The sequence below is a fragment of the Meles meles genome, chromosome 6, assembly GCF_922984935.1.
Source record: "Meles meles chromosome 6, mMelMel3.1 paternal haplotype, whole genome shotgun sequence".
Taxonomy (NCBI): domain Eukaryota; kingdom Metazoa; phylum Chordata; class Mammalia; order Carnivora; family Mustelidae; genus Meles; species Meles meles.
The window spans coordinates 18807542-18833042 of NC_060071.1; the positions used below are offsets into that span (position 1 = coordinate 18807542).

Below are 25501 nucleotides of genomic sequence, written 5' to 3' on the forward strand. Positions count from 1 at the left end.
TATGATATTAAGTAGAGATCAAGTTTCATTTTTATGCTTAAAGACAGCCAACTGCCCGTATATGCTTGAATTTGTTCCTGGACTTCATATAATTTTATTGTTCCATTTGTCTGTCTTTGTACCAATTTTCACACTGCTTTACTATCTTTTTGTAATAAGTCCTGCATTTAGTAAAATGAGTTCTCCCGCTCTGTTCTTTTCAAGATTGTCTTGGCCAGTCTTGTTCCTTGATATTTATGTAAAAATTCATACACATACATACACACACACACACAAAATGTGTGGGGATTATTGCTTTTACGTTTGTGATAAGAGCTTTTCTTTTTTTTTCAAGCCTTGTAATTTTTATTTTTTTTTTTTAAAGATTTATTTATTTATTTGACAGAGAGAGACCACGAGTAAGCAGAGCGGCAGGCAGAGAGAGAGGAGGAAGCAGGCTCCCCGCCAAGCAGAGAGCCCGACGCGGGGCTCGATCCCAGGACCCTGAGGTCATGACCTGAGCTGAAGGCAGAGGCTTAACCCACTTAGCCACCCAGGTGCCCTGTAATTTTTATTTCTTGAAATATTACATTGAGCAGGGTGAAAATTACAACATTGAATATATTCAGGATGATGGGCTTCGTTAAAAATAGCGGACATCCCCATCTTAGTGATAATTCCTGTGAGAAAAGCTTTCAGCATTTGGCCATTATCACATTATAGGATACTGGCTTTATGCTTTCTGAAGATGTTATTTACCAAATTAAGGAAGTTCCTATTTTTCTGTGCTTTTGTTTTGTTTTGTGTGTGTTGCTGTTTTGGTTTTTTTTTGATGAATAGATGTTGAACTTTATCTAAAGATTTTGAAGACATGGCTTTTTCCTTTGTTCTTTTAAAATGGTGAATAACATTGATTTTCAAACAGTAAATCAACCGCAAGTTCCTGAAATAAACCTAACTTGTTTGTCCTACACTCTTTTCTTGACTACGTATTACTGAATTCAGTTTCCTCGTGTTGAGGAATTTCACGCCTATGTTCACAAGTGACTTAGCCAATAACTGTTGGGTTTTTGCCTCTTAATATTCTGCCAGATTTGAGTACCAAGATTATGCAGGCCTTCAAAAACAAGTGTGGGAGCGTTCCTTTTGCCTCTACAAAATTTGTGCCATACTTGGGTTAATTCTTCCTTAAATATTGGAAGAATTCACTGGATGAGTCATCTGGGCCCAGAGATTCGTTTTTATGTGGAATGGAGGAGTGCATTTTGAAATTTAAGATTTTATATAGTCTTTTATATAGAAATACATTTATTTATATATAATTTATTTTTTATTATTATTTATAACATTTATCATATGTAATTAAAATAATGTTAGTATATATGTATATATTATTTATTTATATAAATACAAATATATTTAAATGTCTACTTCTTTTTGTGCCCATTTTGACAAGTTGTATTCTTCTAGGAACTTATATATATTCATACCTTCAAGTTTATTGATATAAAGTGGCTCATAATATTCTCTTATTTGTTGAACGTCTATTTGATCTATAGTCACAGTGAAAAGTGTGGTGAAGAAAGTACCTTTAGGATCAGTCCCCTCTCTTAGCATTTCAACCCTGCCTTGTGCCACAGGGCCCAGATGCCATGACCCAGGTTAGACTCCAGCCCACAGCGGTCTGTCTGTCCACACTATACACAGCCAAGAGGCTCACCCCCAGCCAGGCCGGAACTGCAGCCCTAATGTCCTGTCTTGACCCTGTGCTTCTTACTCTTCCCTCTGATTCCCAGCAGGGCCTTTCTAGAGGCCTGGCAAATCTTTTCGTCCACTTCCTGGTGAGACCAGTCATGAAGTCTAAGAAGCCAGGCAATGTGTGCGCTGAGTCCACTCCGCCACCATTGGATGCTGTCTTTGTTTTATTGGAAGTTATTTCATTACCATCACAATAACATGGGTGACACAGTGAACTGCATTTTCATAAAGTCATCCGGCATAGTATGAGCTCCTGTTTCTGGAAGGAAGAAAGGTTTATCTTTGAAATTGACCACAGAAGCCTTTAAGGATGTTACAGATGTGTGCATCTACCTCTCCAGAGGTATTTCAGTGCTTCTGACTGTATCACAGTCAGTTTCACTCTCATGAGGTCTGATTGGGTTGGACAGCAGAGGTGGAAAAGGGCTTCATCCTCTTTCTGTTTCCAAGATTTCCCTTTGGTCAGGAGCTCGTGTGCATGTCTTGCCCCAAAGTTTCAGTCTTTCTGGCAAATAATGGCTCAGTGAGCAGCCCGCCCTGGGTCTGACTCCCCTGGACGGGCCCCCAGATGGATCGCATGGCTGACTGGGCAGTTCTATTGGCCTGAAGGAGGGGCTCAGGGTAGTGGTAGCCAAGTTCGTCTCTTAGAGAGGAAGCAAGGGAGAGCCCAGCAAAAGACAGGAAGGAATGGGGCCCAGGCTCGCTCTCCTAGGCCAGGGGCAGGGCGAGGGTGGGGAGTAGACTTGGGGCAGAGAACTGGGGGGAATTTGAGACTCACCCTTGGGGAGCTAATGAACATACAGTTACCAGATAAAATGGAAACAGCCTTCTGATTATTTCCATTTCCAGATATCTCTAGACCCACTTAAAAAGAATTTTTTAAGATTGTGCTTTTTGCTCAGGCCCATTCAGTGCCAAGTTTAACCAGGTTTCTCTCTCTCCCAAACAGAGCTGGAATCATAGTGAAACGAGGGTCAGGTCCCTGTCACGTCAGAGTGGACAGTACACTTTCACTTCCATTATCTCATTCGATCCTTACTCCAACCCTGGGAGGTAGGCAAGACAAATATCATGTATTCCTGTTGGAGAGGATGAAACACCAAGGCTTGGAGGGTTTAAAGAACTGCCCATGGCAGAAAGTGGCCAGTGAGCCCTGGAAGCCTGGTCCACTTGCTTCTGCCACTTCCGTGTTACCTCCTCAAACTCATTGTTTTGGGGAAGAAATGAGCTGCTTTCTGTGGCTGAACACACATGAAAAAGTGGATTACCTTAGCACTTCTTAGGCCATCCTGAGGGTGAACGAGCTGGCAAAGTGAATGGCCGGCAACCAAGTAAGCGCCTGGAAAAACCACATGTCTCACATACATGAATGAACACAACTGAACTAAAATGGTTCTCTGGAGAAATCTTTGAAATCTTTGACCAGTCTGAGTCCTAACTGCAGTAAAATCCATAGGGATGTTATATTTAACGTTTTAACACAAGGGAACAACATTTTGTTTAAATATATCTTGGGAGGGGGGAACATGGTGGTTAAAAAGAGGGAAGGGCAGAATTGGGGGTCCCTGTAGCTCCTGTAGGCCACAGGGATGGAGGGGGAAGCAACTCTGGCTTCCAGCAGCCCTCAGAGCACACTGTGCCCCAGGAGCTGCGTGGGCTTCAAGCTAATGGCCATGTTGACCGTTGGGAATAAGGTCCCTGTTGGCCCCGAGGCCATTCTTCAAGCAGTCTCTCTCTTTGCCTTTGGTGATTTCTTCCTTCTCCTCCTCCTCTTCCTCTTCTTCTTCAAACTCATCCTCATCCTCATCTTCACTCCTCACATCCTGGATGTTCTAGAGAAAGAAAAGAATGGGCTGTGAGTGATAACCCTCCAGAAAGTGACTGGAGTGAATAAGAAAACTCAAATCCCAAACTCAGAAAGAAAACACAATATTCAAAAACCTCCAAACCAAAACCAAAAGTTCACCAAGGTAGAACATATCATAGGTCACAAAATAAATCTTAACAAAAAAGAATTAAAATCATGCAAAGTATCTTTTAGAGCATAATGGAATTAATGTCAAAATGAATACATAAAAAAGGAAAATCTCAAAACAGTTGGAAATTAAACAATACACCTTTGACAATGGATCAAAGAGTAAGTCACAAGGGCTTTTAGAAAATATTTTGTACTAAAATGAAAATACAGTGAATTAAAATTTGTCAAATGTAGCTAAAATAGTGCTTTTAAGGAAATTTATAGCACTAAATGCTTATATTAGAAAAGAAGAAAATTCTCAAATAATTTGAGCTTCCATCTTAAGAAACGAGAAAAAAAAAGCAAAATAAACCCAAAGCAAGCAAAAGGAGGGAGAAAAATAAATAAAGAAATCAGTTAAATTTAAACAGAAAAAGCAATAGAGAAAAGCAATAAAACCAAAAGCTGGTTCTTTAAGAAGATATATAAAATTGATAAATCACTAGCAAAATTGACAAAAAGAAAGAGAAGGCACAACTTGCCAGAACATGAAAAGGAGATTTGACTATGGATACTATAGATATTATAAAAATAACAGAATACAATGAACAGTTTTATGCATATATATTTGACAATTTAGATGAAATGGACCAACTCCTCAAAAACCACAGACTACCAAAATTCACCCAAGATGGCACAGATAACCTAAATAGTCATATAACAGTGAAAGAAATTAAATAAGCTAAAAATCTGGGAAAGAATATTATTAGGCCCAGCAGTTTTCACTGGCAAATGAAACATATAAAGAAGAAATAACGCCAAATTTCCACCAATCTCTTTCATTTGATAGAAGAGGGAATACTTCCCAGTTTATTTTATGAGGCCAGAATTACCCTGATATCAAGGTCAGAAAAAGACAATATAGGAAAAAACAACTACAGACCAATATCTCTAATAAGAGTACACACATTAAAAAAAAACCCTCAATATGAACAGCCCAAATCAAACCCAGTAATGTATAAAATAATAATACATCACAATGAAGTGGGATTAGTCCCAGAAATGCAAGGCTGGTTGAATATTTAGAAATCAATGAATGTAATCCACCCTACCAATAATCTAAAGAAGGAAAAAAATACATAATTATATCAGTTGATGCCAAAAAAATCATATGACAAAATTTTACATCCACTCATATTTAAAAAAAAAATGCACCAAAGAGAAGATAACATCATACTTACTGATGAATGACTGAATGTTTTCCCCCCTAAAGTTAGGAAAAAAGCAAGAATATCCACTTTCACCATTCCTATACAACATTGTATTGGAAGTCCTAGTCAATGTAATAAGGCAAGAAAAAGAAATAGAAGTCATACAGATTGGAAAGAAAGAAATGAAAGTATCCCTATTTGAAGATGACATGATTATCCATGTAGAAAATCCCAAAGAATCTACTCAAAGCTGTTAGATTTCATAAGTGATGTTAGCACAAAGTTGCAGGATACAAGGTCAAAATACAAAAGCACACACACACACACACCTTGATTTCTTTTTTTTTTTTTTAGATTTTTTTTTTATCTTTACTTATTTGACAGAGATCACAAGTAGGTAGAAAGGCAGGCAGGGAGAGAGAGAGAGAGAGGAAGGGAAGCAGGCTCCCTGCCGAGCAGAGAGCCCAATGTGGTTCTCGATCCCAGGACCCTGAGATCATGACCTGAGTCGAAGGTAGAGGCTTTAACCCACTGAGCTACCCAGGCGCCCCACATCTTGATTTCTAAACACTAATATAGTAGGCTGAAAAAGTGTCCTCAAAGATAATAGGTTCTAATCCCTAAAACTTATGAATGTTAGTTGATATGGTAAAGTTTTTGCAGGTATGATTAAGTTAAGGATATGAGAAGATTATCCTGCATAATCCAGGTATACCCTAAGGTCACCCCACGTGTCTTTTATAAAATATGCAACGGGAGATTCAACACAGAGAAGAGTCAATGTGAAGATGGAGGTAGAGACTGGAGTAATGTGGTTATGAGTAAGGAATGCCGGCAGGCACCAGAAGTTGGAAGAGGCAAAGAATAAAAACTGCCTACAGCCTTTGGAGAGAACACAGCCCTATGACATCTTGAGTTCAGCTCAAATCTGATTATAGACTTCTGGCCTCCAGAACTATGAGAGAATAAATTTGTTGTTTTAAGCCACCAAGTTTGTGGTATTTTGTTATAGCAGCTACAGGAAACTAACATGACTAGCAACGTCTGACTAAAAGCTAAAATTTAAATTTAATTTAACCATAATATTTACCATAGATTCCAAAAATAAAATTCTTGGGTATAAATCTAACAAAGGACATATAGGATCTGCATGTAAAACCTACAAAACTCTGATGAAATGTTTAAATAATTGGGGACACATACGATGTTCATGGATTGGAAGGTTAAACATAATAAAAATGTTAATCATCCCCAGACTGATTCCACCCAATATCAGTGAAAATCTCAGCAAGACTTGTACACAGAGACAAACTGATTCCAAAATGTATATGGAAAGACAAACTAGAATAGCTAAATCAGTTCTGAAAAAGAAAAATAAAATTGGAGGACTCCAATTCCCCAAATTTAAGACTTACTATAGAGTTACAGTAATCAAAACTGGGTGGTATTAGCAAAGGGACAGGCACATAGATTAAGAGAACAGAATAGGGTATCTAGAAATAGACCCCCCACTTACAAATATGGCCAATTAAGTTTTGAAAAAGGTGCAAAAGCAATTCAATGGAGAAAAAAAAAATAGTGTTTCCAACAAATTCTGTTAGAACAGTTAGAAATCCATAGGCAAAAGAGTAAACTTTGACCTAAATGTCATACCTTGTACAAAACCAACTCAAAACGGATCATAGATCCCAATGTAAAATATAAGACTAAAACTTTTCGAAGAAAACATATAACCTTGGGTTGGGTGACGAGTTCCTAGATGTGGCACAAAAAATAAACTCCATTTAGAGAAAAAACTAATCAACTGGATTTCACCAAAAGGTAACTTTTGTACTATAAAAGACACTATTCAGAGAATAAAAAGACAAGCTGCAAACTCAGGGATAATATTCACCAACCCTATAGCTGACAGGTATGCATCATAAAGAATTGTCAAAACTCAACAATAAGAAAAAAAAAACAATCGAAATATGGGCAAATATATAAAAATAAGCATTTCCTCAAAGAGGATATAGGATGTCAAAGAAGGATATATATGAAAAGATGTTCAACATCACCAGCCATTAGGAAAATGCAAATTAAAGCCACAATGAGATACAACTATAAGAGATGCCTGGGTGGCTCAGTGGGTTAAAGCCTCTGACTTTGGCTCAGGTCACGATCTCAGCATCCTGGGATCCAGACCCGCATCAGGCTCTCTGCACAGCAGGGAGCCTGCTTCCCCCACCCTCTCTGCTTGCTTCTCTGCCTACTTGTGATCTCTGTCTGTCAAATAAATAAATAAAACCTTAAAAAAAAAAGATACAACTGTAAGCCCATTAGAATAGCTAAAATTAAAAATACTGACAATATCAAGTGGTGTCAAGGATGTGGAGTGACTGGAAGGAACTGTTACACATTGCTGATGGAAATGCAAAATGGTACAAATGGTTGGAAAATAGTTTGACAGTTGCTTTAAAGTAAAACATACATTTACTGTATATGTCAGCAATAACACTTCTGAGTATCTACCCTAGAGCAATGAACATTATGTTCACACAAAACAAATGTTTATTACATCTCTATTCATAATTGCCAAAACTGGAAGCAACCCAAATATTTTTCAATCAGTAAATGGGTAAGTGGTGATACATTTGTACAATGAGATACTACCTACCAGTGAAAAAGAACAAAGTGTTGACATTTACAAGAAGCTGGATGAATCTCAAAGGCATTATGCTGAGTGGAAAAAAAAAAAAATTGTTTCCAAAGGATACTTACCAGATGACACACTAATGTCATTTACATGCTCTTCTTGAAAATACAACCTCTAGGGATGTAAAAGGGATCCCAGGAACGAGGGTGGAGGAAAGAGTGGTTTGGGATGCTGGACTCATCTCATATTCTGATTATGGTGATGGTTACACAAATCTGTTAAACTTCATAGAACTTGGAGCATCAAGTTCTATGGGGAGACTCAGTGGGTTAAGCCTCTGCCTTCAGCTCAGGTCATGGTCTCAGGTTCCTGGTATTGAGCTCTGCATCGGGCTCTCTGCTCAGCAGGGAGCCTGCTTCCCCCTCTCCCTCTGCCTGCCTGTCTGCCTACTTGTGATCTCTCTCTATCCCTGTCAAATAAATAAATAAAATCTTTTAAAAAAGAACCTCATAGAACTTTACACCCATGGAAAAAACTCTATTTTGCTGATGATGTTTAAAAATCAAACTTAAGGGCGCCTGGGTGGCTCAGTGGTTTAAGCCGCTGCCTTCGGCTCAGGTCATGATCCCAGGGTCCTGGGATCGAGTCCCGCATCAGGCTCTCTGCTCGGCAGGGAGCCTGCTTCCCTCTCACTCTCTCTGCCTGCCTTTCTGCCTACTTGTGATCTCTCTCTGTCAAATAAATAAAATAAAATAAATAAAATTTTAAAAAAAATCAAACTTAAAAGTATTCCTTTTCAGGTATCCAAATTGGCAAGGAAGAAGTCAAACTCTCTCTCTTTGCAGATGACATGATTCTTTATATGGAAAACCCCAAAGACTCCACCCACAAACTACTAGAACTCATACAGCAATTCAGTAACGTGGCAGGATACAAAGTCAATGTACAGAAATCAGTGGCTTTCTTATACACTAACAATGAAAATACAGAAAGGGAAATTAGAGAATCGATTCCATTTACTATAGCACCACGAACCATAAGACACCTGGGAATAAACCTAACCAAAGAGGTAAAGGACCTGTACTCGAGGAACTACAGAACACTCATGAAAGAAATTGAAGAAGACACAAAAAGATGGAAGACCATTCCATGCTCTTGGATTGGAAGAATAAACATTGTTAAAATGTCTATACTGCCTAGAGCAATCTATACTTTTAATGCCATTCCGATCAAAATTCCACTGGTATTTTTCAAAGAGCTGGAGCAAATAATCCTAAAATTTGTATGGGATCAGAAGAGACCCTGAATTGCTAAGGAAATGTTGAAAAACAAAAACAAAACTGGCGGCATCACGTTATCCGATTTCAAGCTTTACTACAAAGCTGTGATCACCAAGACAGCGTGGTACTGGCATAAAAACAGACACATTGACCAGTGGAACAGAGTGGAGAGCCCAGATATGGACCCTCAACTCTATGGTCAAATAATCTTCGACAAAACAGGAAAAAATATACAATGGAAAAGACAGTCTCTTCAATAAATGGTGCTGGGAAAACTGGACAGTGATATGTAGAAGAATGAAACTCGACCATTCTCTTACACCATACACAAAGATAAACTTGAAATGGATAAAAGACCTCAATGTGAGACAGGAATCCATCAGAATACTAGAGGAGAACATAGGCAGTAACCTCTTCGATATCAGCCACAGCAACTTCTTTCAAGATATGTCTCCAAAGGTAAAGGAAACAAAAGCGAAAATGAACTTTTGGGACTTCCTCAAGATCAAAAGCTTCTGCACAGCAAAGGAAACAGTCAACAAAACAAAAAGGCAACCCACGGAATGGGAGAAGATATTTGCAAATGACAGTACAGACAAAGGTTGATATCCAGGATCTATAAAGAACTCCTCAAACTCAACACACACAAAACAGATAATCATATCCAAAAATGGGCAGAAGATATGAACAGACACTTCTCCAATGAAGACGTACAAATGGCTATCAGACACATGAAAAAATGTTCATCATCACTAGCCATCAGGGAGATTAAAATTAAAACCACATTGAGATACCACCTGACACCAGTTAGAATGGCCAAAATTAGCAAGACAGGAAACAACGTGTGTTGGAGAGAATGTGGAGAAAGGGGAACCCTCTTACACTGTTGGTGGGAATGCAAGTTAGTGCAGCCACTTTGGAGAACAGTATGGAGATTCCTCAAGAAATTAAAAATAGAGCTTCCCTATGACCCTGCAATTGCACTACTGGGTATTTACCCCAAAGATACAGATGTGGTGAAAAGAAGAGCCATCAGTACCCCATTGTTTATTGCAGCAATGGCCACGGTCACCAAACTGTGGAAAGAACCAAGATGCCCTTCAACGAACGAATGGATAAGGAAGATGTGGTCCATATACACGATGGAGTATTATGCCTCCATCAGAAAGGATGAATACCCAACTTTTGTGGCAACATGGAAAGGACTGGAAGAGATTATGCTGAGCGAAATAAGTCAAGCAGAGAGAGTCAAGTATCATATGGTCTCACTTTTTTGTGGAGCATAACAGAGAACACGGAGGACATGGGGAGATGGAGAGGAGAGGGAGTTGAGGGAAACTGGAAGGGGAGATGAACCATGAGAGACTATGGACTCTGAAAAACAACCAGAGGGTTTTGAAGGGGTGGGGGGGGTGGGGAGGGGGGATGAGGAACTAGGTGGTGGGTAATAGGGAGGGCAAGTACTGCATGGAGCACTGGGTGTGGTGCAAAAACAATGAACACTGTTATGCTGAAAATAAACAAATTAAAAAAAAAAAGTATTCCTTTTCAGGAAGCAAATAATACGGTTTTCCCGATGAACGTTTGCTAAGTCAAGTCTTCCTCATGTAGGACTTTTGGTTGTCAAGCTACTTTTATTGTTGGTGATTGGGATGTTTTCTATTTTCTTTACGCAGGGACTCCTTCAAGGGCCTATTAAGCCCAGACTGGAAAAGAAAAAGACCACAGAAGATGGAGACCAGTTTCTGACACCCCATCTTTCAAATTGCCAGCCAGAGCCTTACGGATTACCTTTTCCTTTTGTGCCCTACAGACTACACCTGAAACTTCCAGGTATACGTACCCAAATACCTCCTCTGCGTACAATCTTCAGGCAAACATGGCTTTTGTAAAAACCCAGTGTACATGTGTGCTGCCGCCTTAATTACAGAAATGTAACATCCTGGGCTCTTCTCTGTACGATATGCTCTTTTCCACAAGACAGCAAGGATCTCCAAATAAACAAGGCTCATGGTACACATAGAGGGACAAACTTGGTGTCTCCCCAGTTAAGATGCAATGGAGAAAGACAGATTGGGTTTTTTTGGGGAGCAGTGATGCTTGGTTGACAATTGCTTTCATGGACTGTGCCCCTTGGGTCTCCTTTTTCATCTTCTAAAGATTTTTGCAGGTAACAAGGGGGAAATTTGAGTCAGAACAAAGAAATGAATTTCTCTCCAGAAAACCAGACTAGCATCTACTGGCCTGTTTCTCCAGGACTTAAGGAGCTGCTTCCGCTGAGACATAAATTGGTCCTCGAGGATGTTCCCCATCACCCCAAGCTGCATCTCCAGCACCCTCACTTCCAGGAAGGGGTCCTGGACCAAATGAGCCTTCTGGTAATTAAAGGCATCAAGGATTGGGGATCATTACTGATTTTCAGTAAGCAGTGGCTAGGGATGCCCGCAATCCTACAACGCTCATGACATCCATGTGTCCTGCCAGACCTCAGTGTACATGGATCCCCATTTAGCACCTAAAGACATCTTACATTCAAGCACAGTAATTTTTGTCTGGTTTTAGTAGAGTCTCAGTTTTCCAGGAATGCAGCTACGTGCACAATTCAAAGGAAGGCTATACATTGTTTTGTTCAGAGTTTCTCAATTTCAAAAAGCCTTGTCACCAAGGGCAGACAACACTAGAGGGGCAGTGCTGAGTCCCCAGTGTTGAGTCCTCCAGTGCTGAGTCCCCAGTACTGCATGCCCATGTGTATACAGCTGCCCCAGTCATGCCGAGTCTCCGCAGTGAGTGAGCACAGCACCTGTTGACCTTGGGATGCTCTTGAGTATTGTCTAGCACACATATTACATGTGAAATGCTGATTTTATCTGAAATGCTTTTCTTTCTATTTCTTTTCTACTGCAGTTGTGGCATTCTATTGCTATTTTTTTAAAAAGATTTTATTTATTTATTTGACAGACAGATCACAAGTAGGCAGAGAGGCAGGCAGAGAGAGAGAGGAGGAAGCAGGCTCCCCACTGAGTGGACAGCCCCATACGGGGCTCGATCCCAGGACTCTGGGATCATGACCTGAGCCGAAGGCAGAGGCTTAACCCACTGAGCCACCCAGGCGCCCCTATTGCTATTTTTTTTAAAGATTTTTTATTTATTGGGGTGCCTGGATGGCTCAGTGGGTTAAAGCCTCTGTCTTCGGCTCAGGTCATGATCTCAGGGTCCTGGGATCATCCCCGCATCGGGCTCTCTGCTCGGCAGGGAGCCTGCTTCCCTTCCTCTCTCTCTGCCTGCCTCTCTGCCTACTTGTGATCTCTGTCTGTCAAAAAAGTGGGTGAAGTCTTTAAAAAAAAAAAAAAGATTTTTTATTTATTTATCTGAGAGAGACAGAGCATGAGCAGGCAGGAGCAGTAGAGGGAGAGCGAGAAGCAAACTCCCCACTGAGCAGGGAGGACCCAATCCCAGGACCCTGGAATCATGACCTGAGCCAAAGACAGGTGCTTTACTGACTGAGCCACCCAGGTGCCCCCTTTCTGTTGCTTTTTGAAATTATGATCACAGATGAGTTGTATTACCTGGGACTTTAATTTCAGGCTAGTGAGGGGGGTACGGGTCCAACAGGGTTAAGAACCACGGCCCTGGTTGATGAATTCAACTCCAAAAGGATTTTCAGATAATTAGAATTTGTTTGATGGATATACATGTGGTTACACATTATGCAAGCTTAAATAATATAAATTGGAAATTGCATGGTATTCAACTACTGATAAAACTTCATATTCAATTTTGTCTTGTATAAAACCGTAATAGCATGAAAACCTTAAAGGGATTTTTTTTTTCCCCACTGCTCTACCTATTCACCGCCCCCCTCTCCCAACCCCTGGTGACCACTGATGTTTTTACTGCCTCATAGCTCTCTCTTCTCTAGAATGTCACCAGGTGGAATCATTCAATAGGTAATATTTTAAGATTGGCTTCTCTCACTTAGTTACATGCATTAAGTCTTCTCCATGTCTTTTCATGGCTTATGAGCTCATTTCTTTTTATTGCTAAAGAATATTTCATTGTCTGGCGGTACCACAGTTTATGGGTACATTTGCCTACTTGGGAGACATCTTGGCTGCTTCCAGGTCTTGGCAATTGTGGATAAAACTGCTGTAGACACTCCTGCTATTGATGTCCATGCACTGGGCACTGGGCTAAGCAGTTAGTATGAAGATAACATTCCCTCCTCACAATAACCCAAGGACACTGGAGCTGCTCTCTCTGTTTTAACAGAGAGAAAGCAAGACTCAGAGCTCAGCCTTGCCAAGGCCGCAGAGCTAAGAAAGACAGGATGAGAACCCTACTCTGAGCCACAGTTAGAGAACTGAACCACAGTTCTCTACAGACCCCTGGTGGAGTCATTTGCACAAACACTTGAAATAGGGGACCCAGGAGGCAGAGGCTCGGTTCTGTTTGCGGTCTGTTGTCCATATGAGAAAGCTCCCTTTCCCCTCCGACTGAGCTCTTGTCACATCTCTTCACCCTGTTCTGACTCTGCCCTTGCCACCTGACTCTGAAGCATAAAATCTGAAATAATGAAAAGCATCCCCAATTACTTATTTTTACTACGTGAGACAAACACACCATGTTTTAGTCTGTTCTGTGTCAGTTACAGCAGTGATGGTCAAGGCCCTGGAAACTGATTCCGGATGTGTTACTGGTCTGCCACCCACAGTTTGAAAATGGCTGGCTTTGGGTATGCCGGGAAAATGAAGCTTTCCCACATAGCTGAAATCAGACAAGTTTAAGAGAGGAACCGTAATTCATGTTCTGCAAAGCACCTTTTCACGACTGCAAGTCTTTCCCAGTAATGACAATACTTCACAGTAATGAAAACCAAGTTGAGCTTGCTCTAGTGGAACAAGGAACTAAACACTTGCTAAAGGTCAAGCCACCGTGTTTTCTCAAACACTACCTGTGTGCTTTGATGGAGTGCCAAGACTTTGCTTACACAGCAGCAGTGAGTACCTTTCTTGGAATCAGCCACTTTCTTTCCCTGCATTGCCCTTCCCTTTCACTGTTCTCTGCCCACCGGCCCTGCTCCTTCCTCTATTTTTAGTTGTCACTGGGCTAGGAGAACATGTCTCATGCAAATGTTGACCCAGAAGCCTCCTACAAATCTTTAAAGGCCTAAGAAAATGCAGGCATAAAGAAGGATCCAGAGGGGCGCCTGGGTGGCTCAGTGGGTTAAGCCGCTGCCTTCGGCTCAGGTCATGATCTCGGGGTCCTGGGATCGAGTCCCACATCGGGCTCTCTGTTCGGCAGGGAGCCTGCTTCCCTCTCTCTCTCTCTCTGCCTGCCTCTCTATCTACTTGTGATCTCTCTCTGTCAAATAAATAAAAAAATAAAAAAAATAAAAATCTAAAAAAAAAAAAAAAGAAGAAGGATCCAGAACCTTCCTTAAAGAGTGAGTTGGATCTGGGCTTCAGCAGCCAAAGGGCTATAGCTCCTTGGTTCAGTCCTCACACTTGTCCAAGCATAGGGCAACTCACCTGCTTACCATGATCTGCCCAACTGGACTTCCCCTTAGTGAGGGTTTCAGCAGCTGCCATTACAGAGAGCACATTAGTATTTGATAATTATAAATAACCTTCCTCTAGAATTAGGAAAGATATCTAGCATATAACTGAAGTTTTTCCAGAGATGACCTGGGCCCTCTAGAACACATTATTAACAACATTATTAATTCCACAATTGGAATTCATTCCACAATTCACTCCACAATTGCACCTTTGATTTCACAAAATGATGGTGAAAAGAACGAAGAACAAGTTATTCATGTAGGAGAGACCCTGTTACTAGTTGGAACAGGACTTCGGAACCCCCACACCACTAAAAGGCATGAATATTGGCAAAGGTCATCTACCTGGCACTCCAAGAGGCCAGGGGAGATGTGTGGTCAGGGGATGTGTTGAAATCACAGTCACCATGAAGGGAGATTGGCAGTCAGTCTGAAGGTGTCCCGTACACTAGGAGAGATAGGGACATTAGGACCAAAACAGCCTTCTTCAGTTAAAGTCACTGACATTAAAATACCCCTTTGAAGGGCAGGTTCTAGGAATGGGGGTGCAGAGGTGAGCTGACTCACATTCAGAGACTCAAGCATCCGAGCACTGGAATACCCCAAAAGCAATGGACAGTCTTTCAGCTCTGCTATTTCTTTTTTTTTCGGGGAGCTCATTAAAAAAAAAAAAAAAAAAAAAAGAGCTCGACCCTGTGATATCACATGGTAATTGGCTTTGGTTGGTGTCATAGCTCTTGGACACAGAATACCAGGACCAAGACTGCAGGCGCAGCCCTCACTCCCTATCATCCCAAGTGCAAGTCAAAGTAGTACCGAGTCTCTTACGTTCTATAGAGTTTGGATCCAAGTTGCTGAAAACATGCCCTAAAGATTGACTTATTTTGCATGGAGCACTGGGTGTTGTGCAAAAAGAATGAATACTGTTACGCTGAAAAAATAAATAAAATGGAAAAAAAAAAAAAGATTGACTTATTCATGATTCCCAGTTTTTGTGACTGGTCTGCATACACAGAAAGTTTCCTCTTGAATTTCAGAGCCAGACTCAAAAGGTGCCTTTGATATTGCCCCAATTCACCAGTGTAAACTAGAATACTGATGACCTTTGAACAACATGGGGATTGGGTGCACTGACCCCCTGCATGGCCAAAAATCCACATATAACTTTTGATTGGCCAAAAACTTAACTACTAACAGTCTACTGTTGACCAGAAACATTATCGAGAACATAAACAGTTGACTAACACATATTTTATTTGTTCTATGCATCATCTACTGTATTCTTGCCATAAAGTAAGAAAGAGAAAAGGAAATATTATTAAGAAAATCATAAGGAAGAGAAAATACATGTCTGTCAAATAAATAAATAAGATCTTAAAACAAAAAAAAAAAAAAAAAAAAAGAAAGAAAGAAAGAAAGAAAAGCTATGGGGCTTCATCCCACCCCAGCTGAGAACCCAGCTTAGTGGCAGCAGAGCTCAGATCCCCCTACATGGCTCTTGATAAAAATGCATGGTTTTCTTTCATAGTCTCTGGATTACCTAAAAATTAATTAAAAATGTGCCAGACTCTGTGGCAATTATCAAATTGTGATGGGTATAGAAAACAATTGATTTCATAACTGTAATTTGCTTTGGGGATTAAAACCATTAAAATTAGTGCATTCTCCAATTTGCTACATATTGCTTCTTTTGGAAATGGCTGTAGACGCTATGGTTGGAAATTTAACAACTCTGCCCAGGCAAAGATGCAAAATGATTTTGACCAAAAAGAGAGAGAGAGAGAAACACCCACTAGGATTTAGGTAAGCAAGGCTTAAGAAATAAGGCAGAAGATTAAGTATATAGCCCACGGGCACCTGGTGGCTCAGTCAGTTAACCATATGACTCAGTCAGTTAACCATATGACTCTTGATTTCAGCTCAGGTCATAACCTCAGGGTTGTGAGATCGAGCCCCATCAGGTTCCTTGTTGGGCATGGAACCTGCTTAAGATTCTCTCTCCCTCTACCCATCCCTTTCCGCCACCCCCGTTCTTGCTCTTTAAAATAAAAAAAAAAAATTATATAGTCCAGAAAGTGTGTATTCAAACTGAGATGTTAAAGTTTGTTTCAAGTATCAGCATCCAACAAAGAAATTATATGCTCCATTAAGAAGGGAAAAAATCCAATGTGACAGAAAAGCAGGCAAAGGATATGAAGAGGCAATTCTCAGAAGGGGCAACATTACTGACTAATAAACTATACAAAATATTCAATCTTAGTAATCAGGAAAGTGCAAACTAAAATGAAATACAATCTCACATTCATCAAACTGGTAAATAGTGAAAAGTCTGATAAAACCAAAAGTTGGTGAGGATGTGGGAAAAGAGCGACTCTAGTACACTTGGTTTGAAGAATCATTTGGTAGCATCCAGTAAACTTGACTTGGGAATCCTACCCAGAAACTCACATATGTTCCCAAGGAAACAGATGTGAGAATGTTTATGGTAGAACTGGCTGTAAACAGGAGGATAAACAGAGTGTGGAATGTCTGATTCATGGCATACCATAGAGGAATTAAACGAATTGATCTACGGAGTTACATATATTGATGTGAAGGTGATGAATGAAGAAAGCAAGGTGCACAATCATATTAGATCACAGATCAAGTTCATTAGATTACTAATTAATTAATTATATTACTTAATTAGATCACTAGATCATAGCGTTCATGCAAAGTTTACAAATATGGAAGCAATATCCTAATGTTTGTGACTATACCCAAGCATAGTAAGTACATAAAAGCGTGGATGGAAGGATGCAGCTTCAGTGGTTCTCTTGACAGAGCGAGAGAGGGAGAGAGGGGAATGGGTTGGGGTGGGATATGCCAGAATATATCATTTGCCTTCCTAGTTTCTCTGAGGTGATTTCATCTAGCACATGGTAGGTGCTTGTATCTATTTGATGAGACAGTGAGTGAATGACTCTAACTTCTCAGTATTAAATCCCACCTAAATTCAAGAGACTCCCCAATTTTTTTTAAAGATTTATTTATTTGAGAGAGAGAGAGAGAGAGCATGAGGGAGAGAGAGGGAGAGCAGGGGGAGGGGCAGAGGGAGAGAGAGAGAGAGAGAGAATCCTAAACAGACTCCATGCTGAGTGCAGAGCCCGACAACAGGGCTTGTTCCTCCAACCCTGAGATCACAACCTGAGCTGAAAACAAGAGTTGGACACTCAACTCACTGAGCCACCCAGGTGGCCCATAACTCTCAAATTTATACCTCAGTGTGGATCTCTCTCCCTGGCTTCAAATGATCACAGCTAGACAATCTCCTCTCCGTTGCCTAACTGGCCCATCAAATCCTGGTCTCCCTGTTCAACACTTTTTCCCAGTCTTCAATATTTTGGCAAATGTCACTTCCATTCACTCAGTTGCTCCAGGTGAAAACTTCCAGATCATCTTCAGTCCTGTCCTGCGTGGGACACCTTGCTTCCCAGCCCACCACACTCAGTGAGGGTCTTTGATACAGACCTCTGTTCTTGTCTTCAGCCACCTCCTCACTGCATCACATCTCCATGGCCTGGATCTACCTTCTGTGCTGGCTTAGCCCATGGGCTGGCCACCACCTATGACCTCAGAATACTGGAGCATATTGGTCAGCCAGGCTACACCACGCTGGCTGGCCTTCTGAGACGCAGTGCACGGGTTTGGGTCCCCAGGTCCCCCTGCTGACTTAGAGCACTCTGCAGCTAGACTCTTGACAGCCACTTCACATAGTTTCTTGTGGGATAGTGGTGTTTCCTCCGCTCAGAGGAGCCACATTGCTGTCGTTGACGAGATTACTGAATAAGGAAAATTCACAAAGTATCTCACCTGCTCTTCTGTAGTGGCAGACAAAATATGATTTGTTCTTAGACAACTACAAACCACCAGCCTACATCTAAAACGGAATACAGAACATTATCATGGCCCATAGCTGGGCAGCTAGAGCATAGTGGGGGCAAATATACACCAGAGTTTCCCAACTGGTGTGCCAGGGAATGGTTAAAATATGCAGAAACATGGATTCTTTCAGCACTTGGAGCAGCTACCAGAGCCATCGTCTCCTCCTTCTTTGGACAGTTGCATCGGTTTTCCCAAGTGCACTGTCCAAGCAGTGTGTCTCCATGCTCTGAGGGGAGGAAGGTGTAGAAGCGCTGAATGGAGCTGAAAGAAATGTTCCAATATGTCACAACCTGGGAAGACTTCCTCCTAGGTGCAGTGCCTTGAGCTAGAGATGGGAAGTTGTGTGGCTGAAACTTGGATTCTCTGATTTCTAGGGGAGGGGAAGGTGTGTGTGAAGGGCAGGAGGTAGAACTGGCTGACTCCAGGACATGAATGGTTCTGTTGCTTAGATCCAACACTCAATGAGGGTTAGAGGTGAACAAATGACCAGAGAGGAAGGGTCCTCAAGGGAATGAGAACGAACCAAGAATGACTGGCATGGTCAACCCTACCTCACCTGCTATGCCCTTCCCAACTCAAACTGTACATGACCACGAAGGAATGGGAAGTCATAGTGTTCTAAACATGGTCGTCCTCTCCCAGTTCCGACTGAACTATAAGCTACGATTTCATTCTCTCAATTCATCAGAACTTTCCAAATGCAGTTGCCTGATTTCAAAAGGAAATGGCTGGCAACTGTCATCACTTGAATACTTGTTAACTGCCAATATTTACATCTGAAGAAATGCTACCCAGCTAATAACGCAGAGCTTGGCTTCTCAAGAAATAGTGCATTTGGCTATTCCGGAATAAACTACCTTCCCTCTGTACAGAATGACACAGGCAGGTCAGAAAGCAAGAAATAATTTGGGAACACCTCCAACCACAAAGCAACTCAGCCAAAAGAGAAAGAAGTTCATCTATTCATTCCACGAATCTCAGCCTGGGCACTCTTGACATCATGGGGCAGACAATTCTTTGTGTGGGGACTGTTCTACCCATTAGGAGGGTTAACAGTATGTATCCTTAGTCTCTGTCCACTAGATACAGTTGTGACCATCAGAAATGTCTCCAGAAATTCCCAAATGTCCCTGAACATCACCCCAGTTAAGAACCACTGGTTCAAAAAATTATTTTTGGAGCCCCCATGCATTGTGCAAAACATCAGTGACTTAATAGTCTCTGTCTTGAGATAGCTTGTGGTCTACGGAAAGAACCAAACCTCAAGAGCTCAAACACATAATAGTAAATACAAAGCTATACATTTATAAGTGTTATGAAGTAGAGATACCCCAATATGTAAATTGGGGATCTCACTTAGATGGGACAACATCAGGAAGGAAATGGAATGCAAAGGTTGATACCTGAAGGTTAAATAGGACTGGTCAGGGAAGAGTGAGGTAAAGGGTCTTAGGTGGGGGAAAGTCTGATGTGATTAGGGTGCTTAGGGATCAGAAAGGCCAACACAGCTGAAACATAATAAGAAAGATGGAGCCTGCCCTGAGATGAAGTCAGGGAGCCAGCATGGACCATATGATCAGTTTCACAGGTCACGGAAGTTCTATTTACTTGTAAGTCCAAAGAGAGGCCATTGTGCCGTACTTTTTGAGATATGGGGAGCAGACCAGTGACTCAAACAGACAAGGTGTCTATACTCAGAAAACTTCTGCTCTAAGGGAGATGCTGGTTGATATATAACGGCAGACCCTACTGCTATAAGTGGTGGAGGGAATTCAGAGTGGCCACAGGCAGACCTCTGGTGGCTGCGGGCGTGGTGCAGGGGAGAAGTGGCAGTGGCATAGGTTGGAGGGGGAGCCCTGGAGATGCAGAGGGGTTAATGCATGAGCGAGAACAGTGCCCAAAGCCCTCTGTATTTGGAAAGGACTTTTACGCTCATCGAATCTAGTTTCTACTGATGCTGATATGCTTTTTTGGATAACCAAGCAAAAAACATACACACTCCTGCCTATACATCTCCAGTAATGACAGTAATTGTCCGAGAGGAGTCTGGGTACTTCCTTCAAACGCTGGTCAGTTTTTCAGACATTTAAAGACAGTTAAATCCTCTTCCCGGTAAACATTCCCATTTCCTTCCACTGATTTCATATGATAGAACATCAGAATGCTTCTCGGTGCTGTGGCTGTCAGAGAACATTCTTCCATCCATACCCATCAGCCTGCATTGTACTATGTGTGTATCAGAACCAACACCACTCAGTTCAGACACAACTTACTACTTTCATCTCCACCAAAAAGGGGGGGGGGGGCACATACAGTAAATGTAGTCAAACCCTGGTATCTGTATGCTTGGCTTTTTGTGTGTGTGTAATTTTTTCTTCATTTTTTTTTAAAGATTTTATTTATTTATTTGACAGACAGAGATCACAAGTAGGCAGAGAGGCAGGCAGAGAGAGAGGAAGGGAAGCAGACTCCCTGCTGAGCAGAGAGCCCGACGCGGGGCTTGATCCCAGGACCCTGGGATCATGACCTGAGCCGAAGGCAGAGGCTTTAACCCACTGAGCCACCCAGGTGCCCCAATTTTTTCTTCATTTTAAGATTCCAGAATCTATAGATCTTTATCAATCAATCATGATTTGTCTGTTAGTGAAGGTAGATACATCCGGCCCTGGTCTGGACTCCTAAGAACAGATTGCAAGAGTTACCAAACAAAGCAAATGCTGACAATGAGGGGAAAATAATAGTAATGCTAACAAGAGAAAATGCTCGTTTTGAGTAAAGGAGTCAACTCTGCCACAGCACTCCTGTACACCTCTGGGTAAGACATCTGCACCTAGGGTTTCAATAAATTGCAGAGCTGTGTTTCTGAAATGCCTTCAGGAAACTCTGGGCTTGGGAATCTGTGGTTCTCTAGTCATGTTAAAAGCCCAGGAGGTCATGAATGACTCATAACATCCCACTGCCTTTTGAATGGCTCCACGTCTAAATCCACAGCTGGCAATGAAACAAAGGACAATACAATAAGCATTTTATGCTGTTTTGAAAGCAAACTTGTAGCTTTCCCTGTCTGAAAAGAAAAAGAAGTACATTCACTCAAGGAGTGCAATTTTCTGAGCTCCTACCAAAATGCGTTCCTTTTTGTTATACTGCTTCTTATTATCCAAGATGACAAGGTCACAGAAAAAAAAAAAAAAAAGATTGAGTTTTTCCTCCATTTTCTTTTCCCTCAAAGAAGTTGCATTAAATTTAAATTGGAAACTATCAAACCTAGCTATACGCGGACATTTCCTGTTAGTTACCTGGGTCCGAATTTTCTAGACCCATGCTTCTTAAACTTTAATAGGCATATAAATCACCTAGAGTTGCTGAAAATACAGACTCTCCTTCGTGAGGTCTCTGGTGGGCCTGGAGGTGCCGCATTTCTAACCAGCTCTAGGTGATGCCTGGGCTGATGTTGTGGCTGGCAGGCTGTTTCTTAGGCCACAGCCCCTCCCTAGACTGCCACTCTCTGTAACCGAAGTTGAAGCAGAGGATCTTCTTTGGGTCTTTCCGGTTTTAAAATTCCATGATTCCAACTCATTTTTGTTTCATCAATATCATTAGGTCATGAGCCCTTTTAGTCCAGAGAGGCAGTAGAAAATTAGCAGTATGTCTCACTTCCTATAACAGATGGTTGTTTAAAAATAATTAGTAAATCATTTTATAAAATGAGTCATGCCTTTACTTCTCTAGAGAAATGTACTATTTAAAGAATTCTGGGTTTCTACGAAGGAAACAATCTCCAAGTGTTTGTTTCAATAATCAGAATTTTCTTTTACAAGGATTTTTTTTTAACATTAACACCTGTGTAGCATGAAAATCTACGGCTTGGATTAAAATTTGCAAGATGGGAGTATTCGTGGAGGTCATGTCCAAAAACTCCACACACAGGGGAAAGAAGGCAGATCCCTCTGTTTTTTAGAAAGCAGACCAAGAAATGGGAGAGCCATCTATGGACGCTTGCCCAGTAATGGAGAAGACACACACATACACACACACAGATGGTCTTCTCTACTTTCTAGTGGCTCTCAACCTGAAAGACAGATCAGAATCACTTACTCAGGAGAAGTAGTCTGTTAAAAAGTCTGATGTCTGGGTCCTGTCTCCATAAATGCTGATTTAACTGATCTGAGTTTGGGCCTGGCCATGAATATCTTTCTTTAAAGGCTCCACAGGCCATGCTAGTCAGGTGTAGTTGACATAGCTAATGTGTAACCAGGTCTGAAATAAAAAGTGGGAATCCTGGGAGAGCTTCTTGTCGGTCACTCACTCTGTATTTGCCTTAAATGTGATCACAATCCTCACCTGATGAAAATATGTATCAGGTAGAAGCATAATGACTTTTTTCATGAGCAGATGCATATAGAATATTCCTAAATCTTTGACAGGCCTTTTAGACAAAAGGTCTTCAGGAGCATTTAAGCATCTGTCATCAAATGTCATGCTTTCCTGTTCCTAAACAAAAGGTTCAAAGGATAAGCTGGACAAGTGAAGTTTAATAAGAAGAAATGTAACTTCCAACACAAATCATGACCATCACCAGACAATCCTTGAACGGAAGGAATGTAGCTTGGCCCATGTGAAGAAGACCTAGAAGTTTTAATCGATTTCAAACTTGGTATGAATTAGCAGCATAATGTGACTGCCCAGTGACTCAGAACAAATCTAGGCTGCATCGACGGAAGTAGAGTTTTCACAGACCTACTTTTGTATTCGACCACGTCTCGAAACTGCTGCTCATTAAAGGAGAATCTGGGCAAAATGAAACAAGAGAGGTAGCTGAAAAGACTCAAGAGTGTATCTTAGGACGAAGGACAGTTGGAAGAGTTGGAGGTGTTTAATCTCTGGAAGCAGAGCCATGGTTGGAGGGTGGGCGCATAAGGTTGGTGCCTGAGGGTTGCTGGGCTGCTGTGTATAGCTTCCATACCGAGACATTGGCAAGACATCTTGGGGAACAGAGAACATTGTTCAGATTATCTATAAGAAGAAAATATACACCCAAATTCCAATAAGCCACCACAGCTCTCTAGCCTATGGCTGGAAAGTGGAGAGGGCAAGCTTGGAAAAATAACCCATGTGGGTGTAGTGACTTAGAAGAAGCACATGGACCTCCAGAAAGTCACCTCCAGAAAGAGTGAAGGAAAGCATACATGCACAGGCTGGGACCTGGTAGTTCTTAGCTCTTGCTAAAGAGAAGGAGCCCCAACATGTATCAGACGGGGAGCGGAGCTTGTCAGGAAGAATCAGGTATATAAACAGGATGTGGTACTTGGAGATAACCAATGAAGGGAAAGAAGAACACAGAAGACAAGACAGGATCTTGCAGAACAGAAAGAGACAAAACCATAGGCCAGCTATCATCCTCCCTTGCTCACCTACTGAAAAGCTTTCTTGAGTGGAAAAGGAAGGGTAGGGGTGCCTGGGAGGGGCTCAGTGGGTTAAAGTCTCTGCCTTCAGCTCAGGTCATGATCCTAGGATCTTGGGATCAAGCCCCACATCGGGCTCCCTGCTCAGTGGGGAACCTGCTTCCTCCTCTCTCTCTCTCTCTCTGCCTGCCTCTCTGCCTACTTGTGATCTCTGTCTGTCAAATAAAAAAATAAAATCTTTAAAAAAAAAAAAGGAAGGGTAGTGGGTTTAGCCAGCCCATTATAATTGAGTATAACATCAGAGACTCCATGAGAACAGATCCCAGAGGAGAACAGATCCCACCACCTATCCCATATGCAGGGGCAGAGAAGTACCTTTGTTATTCTAGAGCCAAGACCACAACAACCAGTGCGGTAGCCACTCACCACACATGGCTTCTGAGCATTTGAAATGTGGTCAGTCCACATTGAGATGTGTTGTAAATGTAAAATAAAATCCACATTGGATTTCAAAGACTTAATGTGAAAAGAAGAACGAAAGAATCTCATTAATAATTTTTGGTATTGATTGCTGAATTGTGATATTAACCTTACATCTGATTATAATCCTTCCCTGGTTAAAATATTGACCAGGCAAGATATATAGCAGGCAAGACTGAAATGATATTTTGCTACTATTGTGTTCAATATATTACTAAACTTAATTTCACCTGTTCCTTATGAGTTTTTTAAAAACACTACTAGATAAGTTAAAATTATATGTGTGGCTCACATTATGTTTTTATTGGGCAGCACTGGCCTAGAGGGAAAGATTGTGAAAAAAGAAACTTCTACCTAACAGTTATACTTGTTTGAAAATGAAATAGGCTGTCTCAGGAAACTTATAAGCTGTTATTATTTGGAAAATGAAATACTGTGACAACTGTTTCTGGCCAGGATAGAAAAACAAGATTAGATTATCCTAATGTGTTAGACAACTGAAAGCTGGATAAAATATATCTAAAAAAGTAGCAGTAGGTTTTAGACATTTAGACTTTCAATAAGCAGCTCAGGATCATGGTTCCTGAGACAAAGAAAATGAAGGAGGGGAGCGCTGCACTTGTGCCCGCACACCATCTTACTGCTTCTGAGCTGAAGCCCAGACAGAGCCCAGAAGTGCCACCGAGTTGAGGAAACAGAATGTGGAGTTCCCCAAAGTGAAGCTGCTGTTTGTGGAGTTCGTGGAGAATGCTGGAGAGAAGGGAGACACACAGAAAGAGAGCTCCTGAGATACTCAGTGGAATTCCCTTCCATCCTTGATCGATGACCTGTGCATGCAAGTCAGGAAACTACCAAAGGCCAGGCAGAGCTTCACCAGGATAAATTGGCAAAACAACCCCGGGAGCTCAGACTGTGGTCATAGTTTTTTGTCTTCTCATCAGCCAGAGTGAAAGGAACTCTTAGTTTATGCACATCGAGGAGAATGCTAAGAAGCACTTCACTTAATAGCCAGTGACTGAAGGCTATTCTGGGCTCACTCCAGCAGAGCTTAAAAACCAGCCTTTGAAAGGATCAGACTTCTTACAAGCAACTTGATGCTATACAAAAACAAAATACACTAATTGTATTATATACAAAACCACTATTTTTAAAAAAGAGTTTTTTTTTTTTATTTGACAGACAGAGATCACAAGTAGGCAGAGCAGCAGGCAGAGAGTGAGAGAGAAACCGGCTGCCTGCTGAGCAGAAAGCCCGATGTGGGATTCGATCCCAGGACCCTGGGATCATGACCTGAGCCACCAGGCGCCCCCAAAAACAC

At 41.4% G+C, this 25501-nt stretch overlaps 1 protein-coding gene across 1 annotated transcript in view; it reads right to left on the bottom strand.

Moving 5' to 3' along the window:
* Nucleotides 1–3371: 3371 nt before the first annotated feature.
* Nucleotides 3372–25501, bottom strand: part of CERS3 (ceramide synthase 3) — a 79326-nt gene continuing 57196 nt past the window's right edge. The window contains exon 10 of the mRNA XM_046010013.1: nucleotides 3372–3569. Within this exon, the coding sequence (XP_045865969.1) occupies nucleotides 3402–3569 (168 nt within the window). The 3' untranslated portion in view covers nucleotides 3372–3401. The remainder of the gene's footprint in view (nucleotides 3570–25501) is intronic.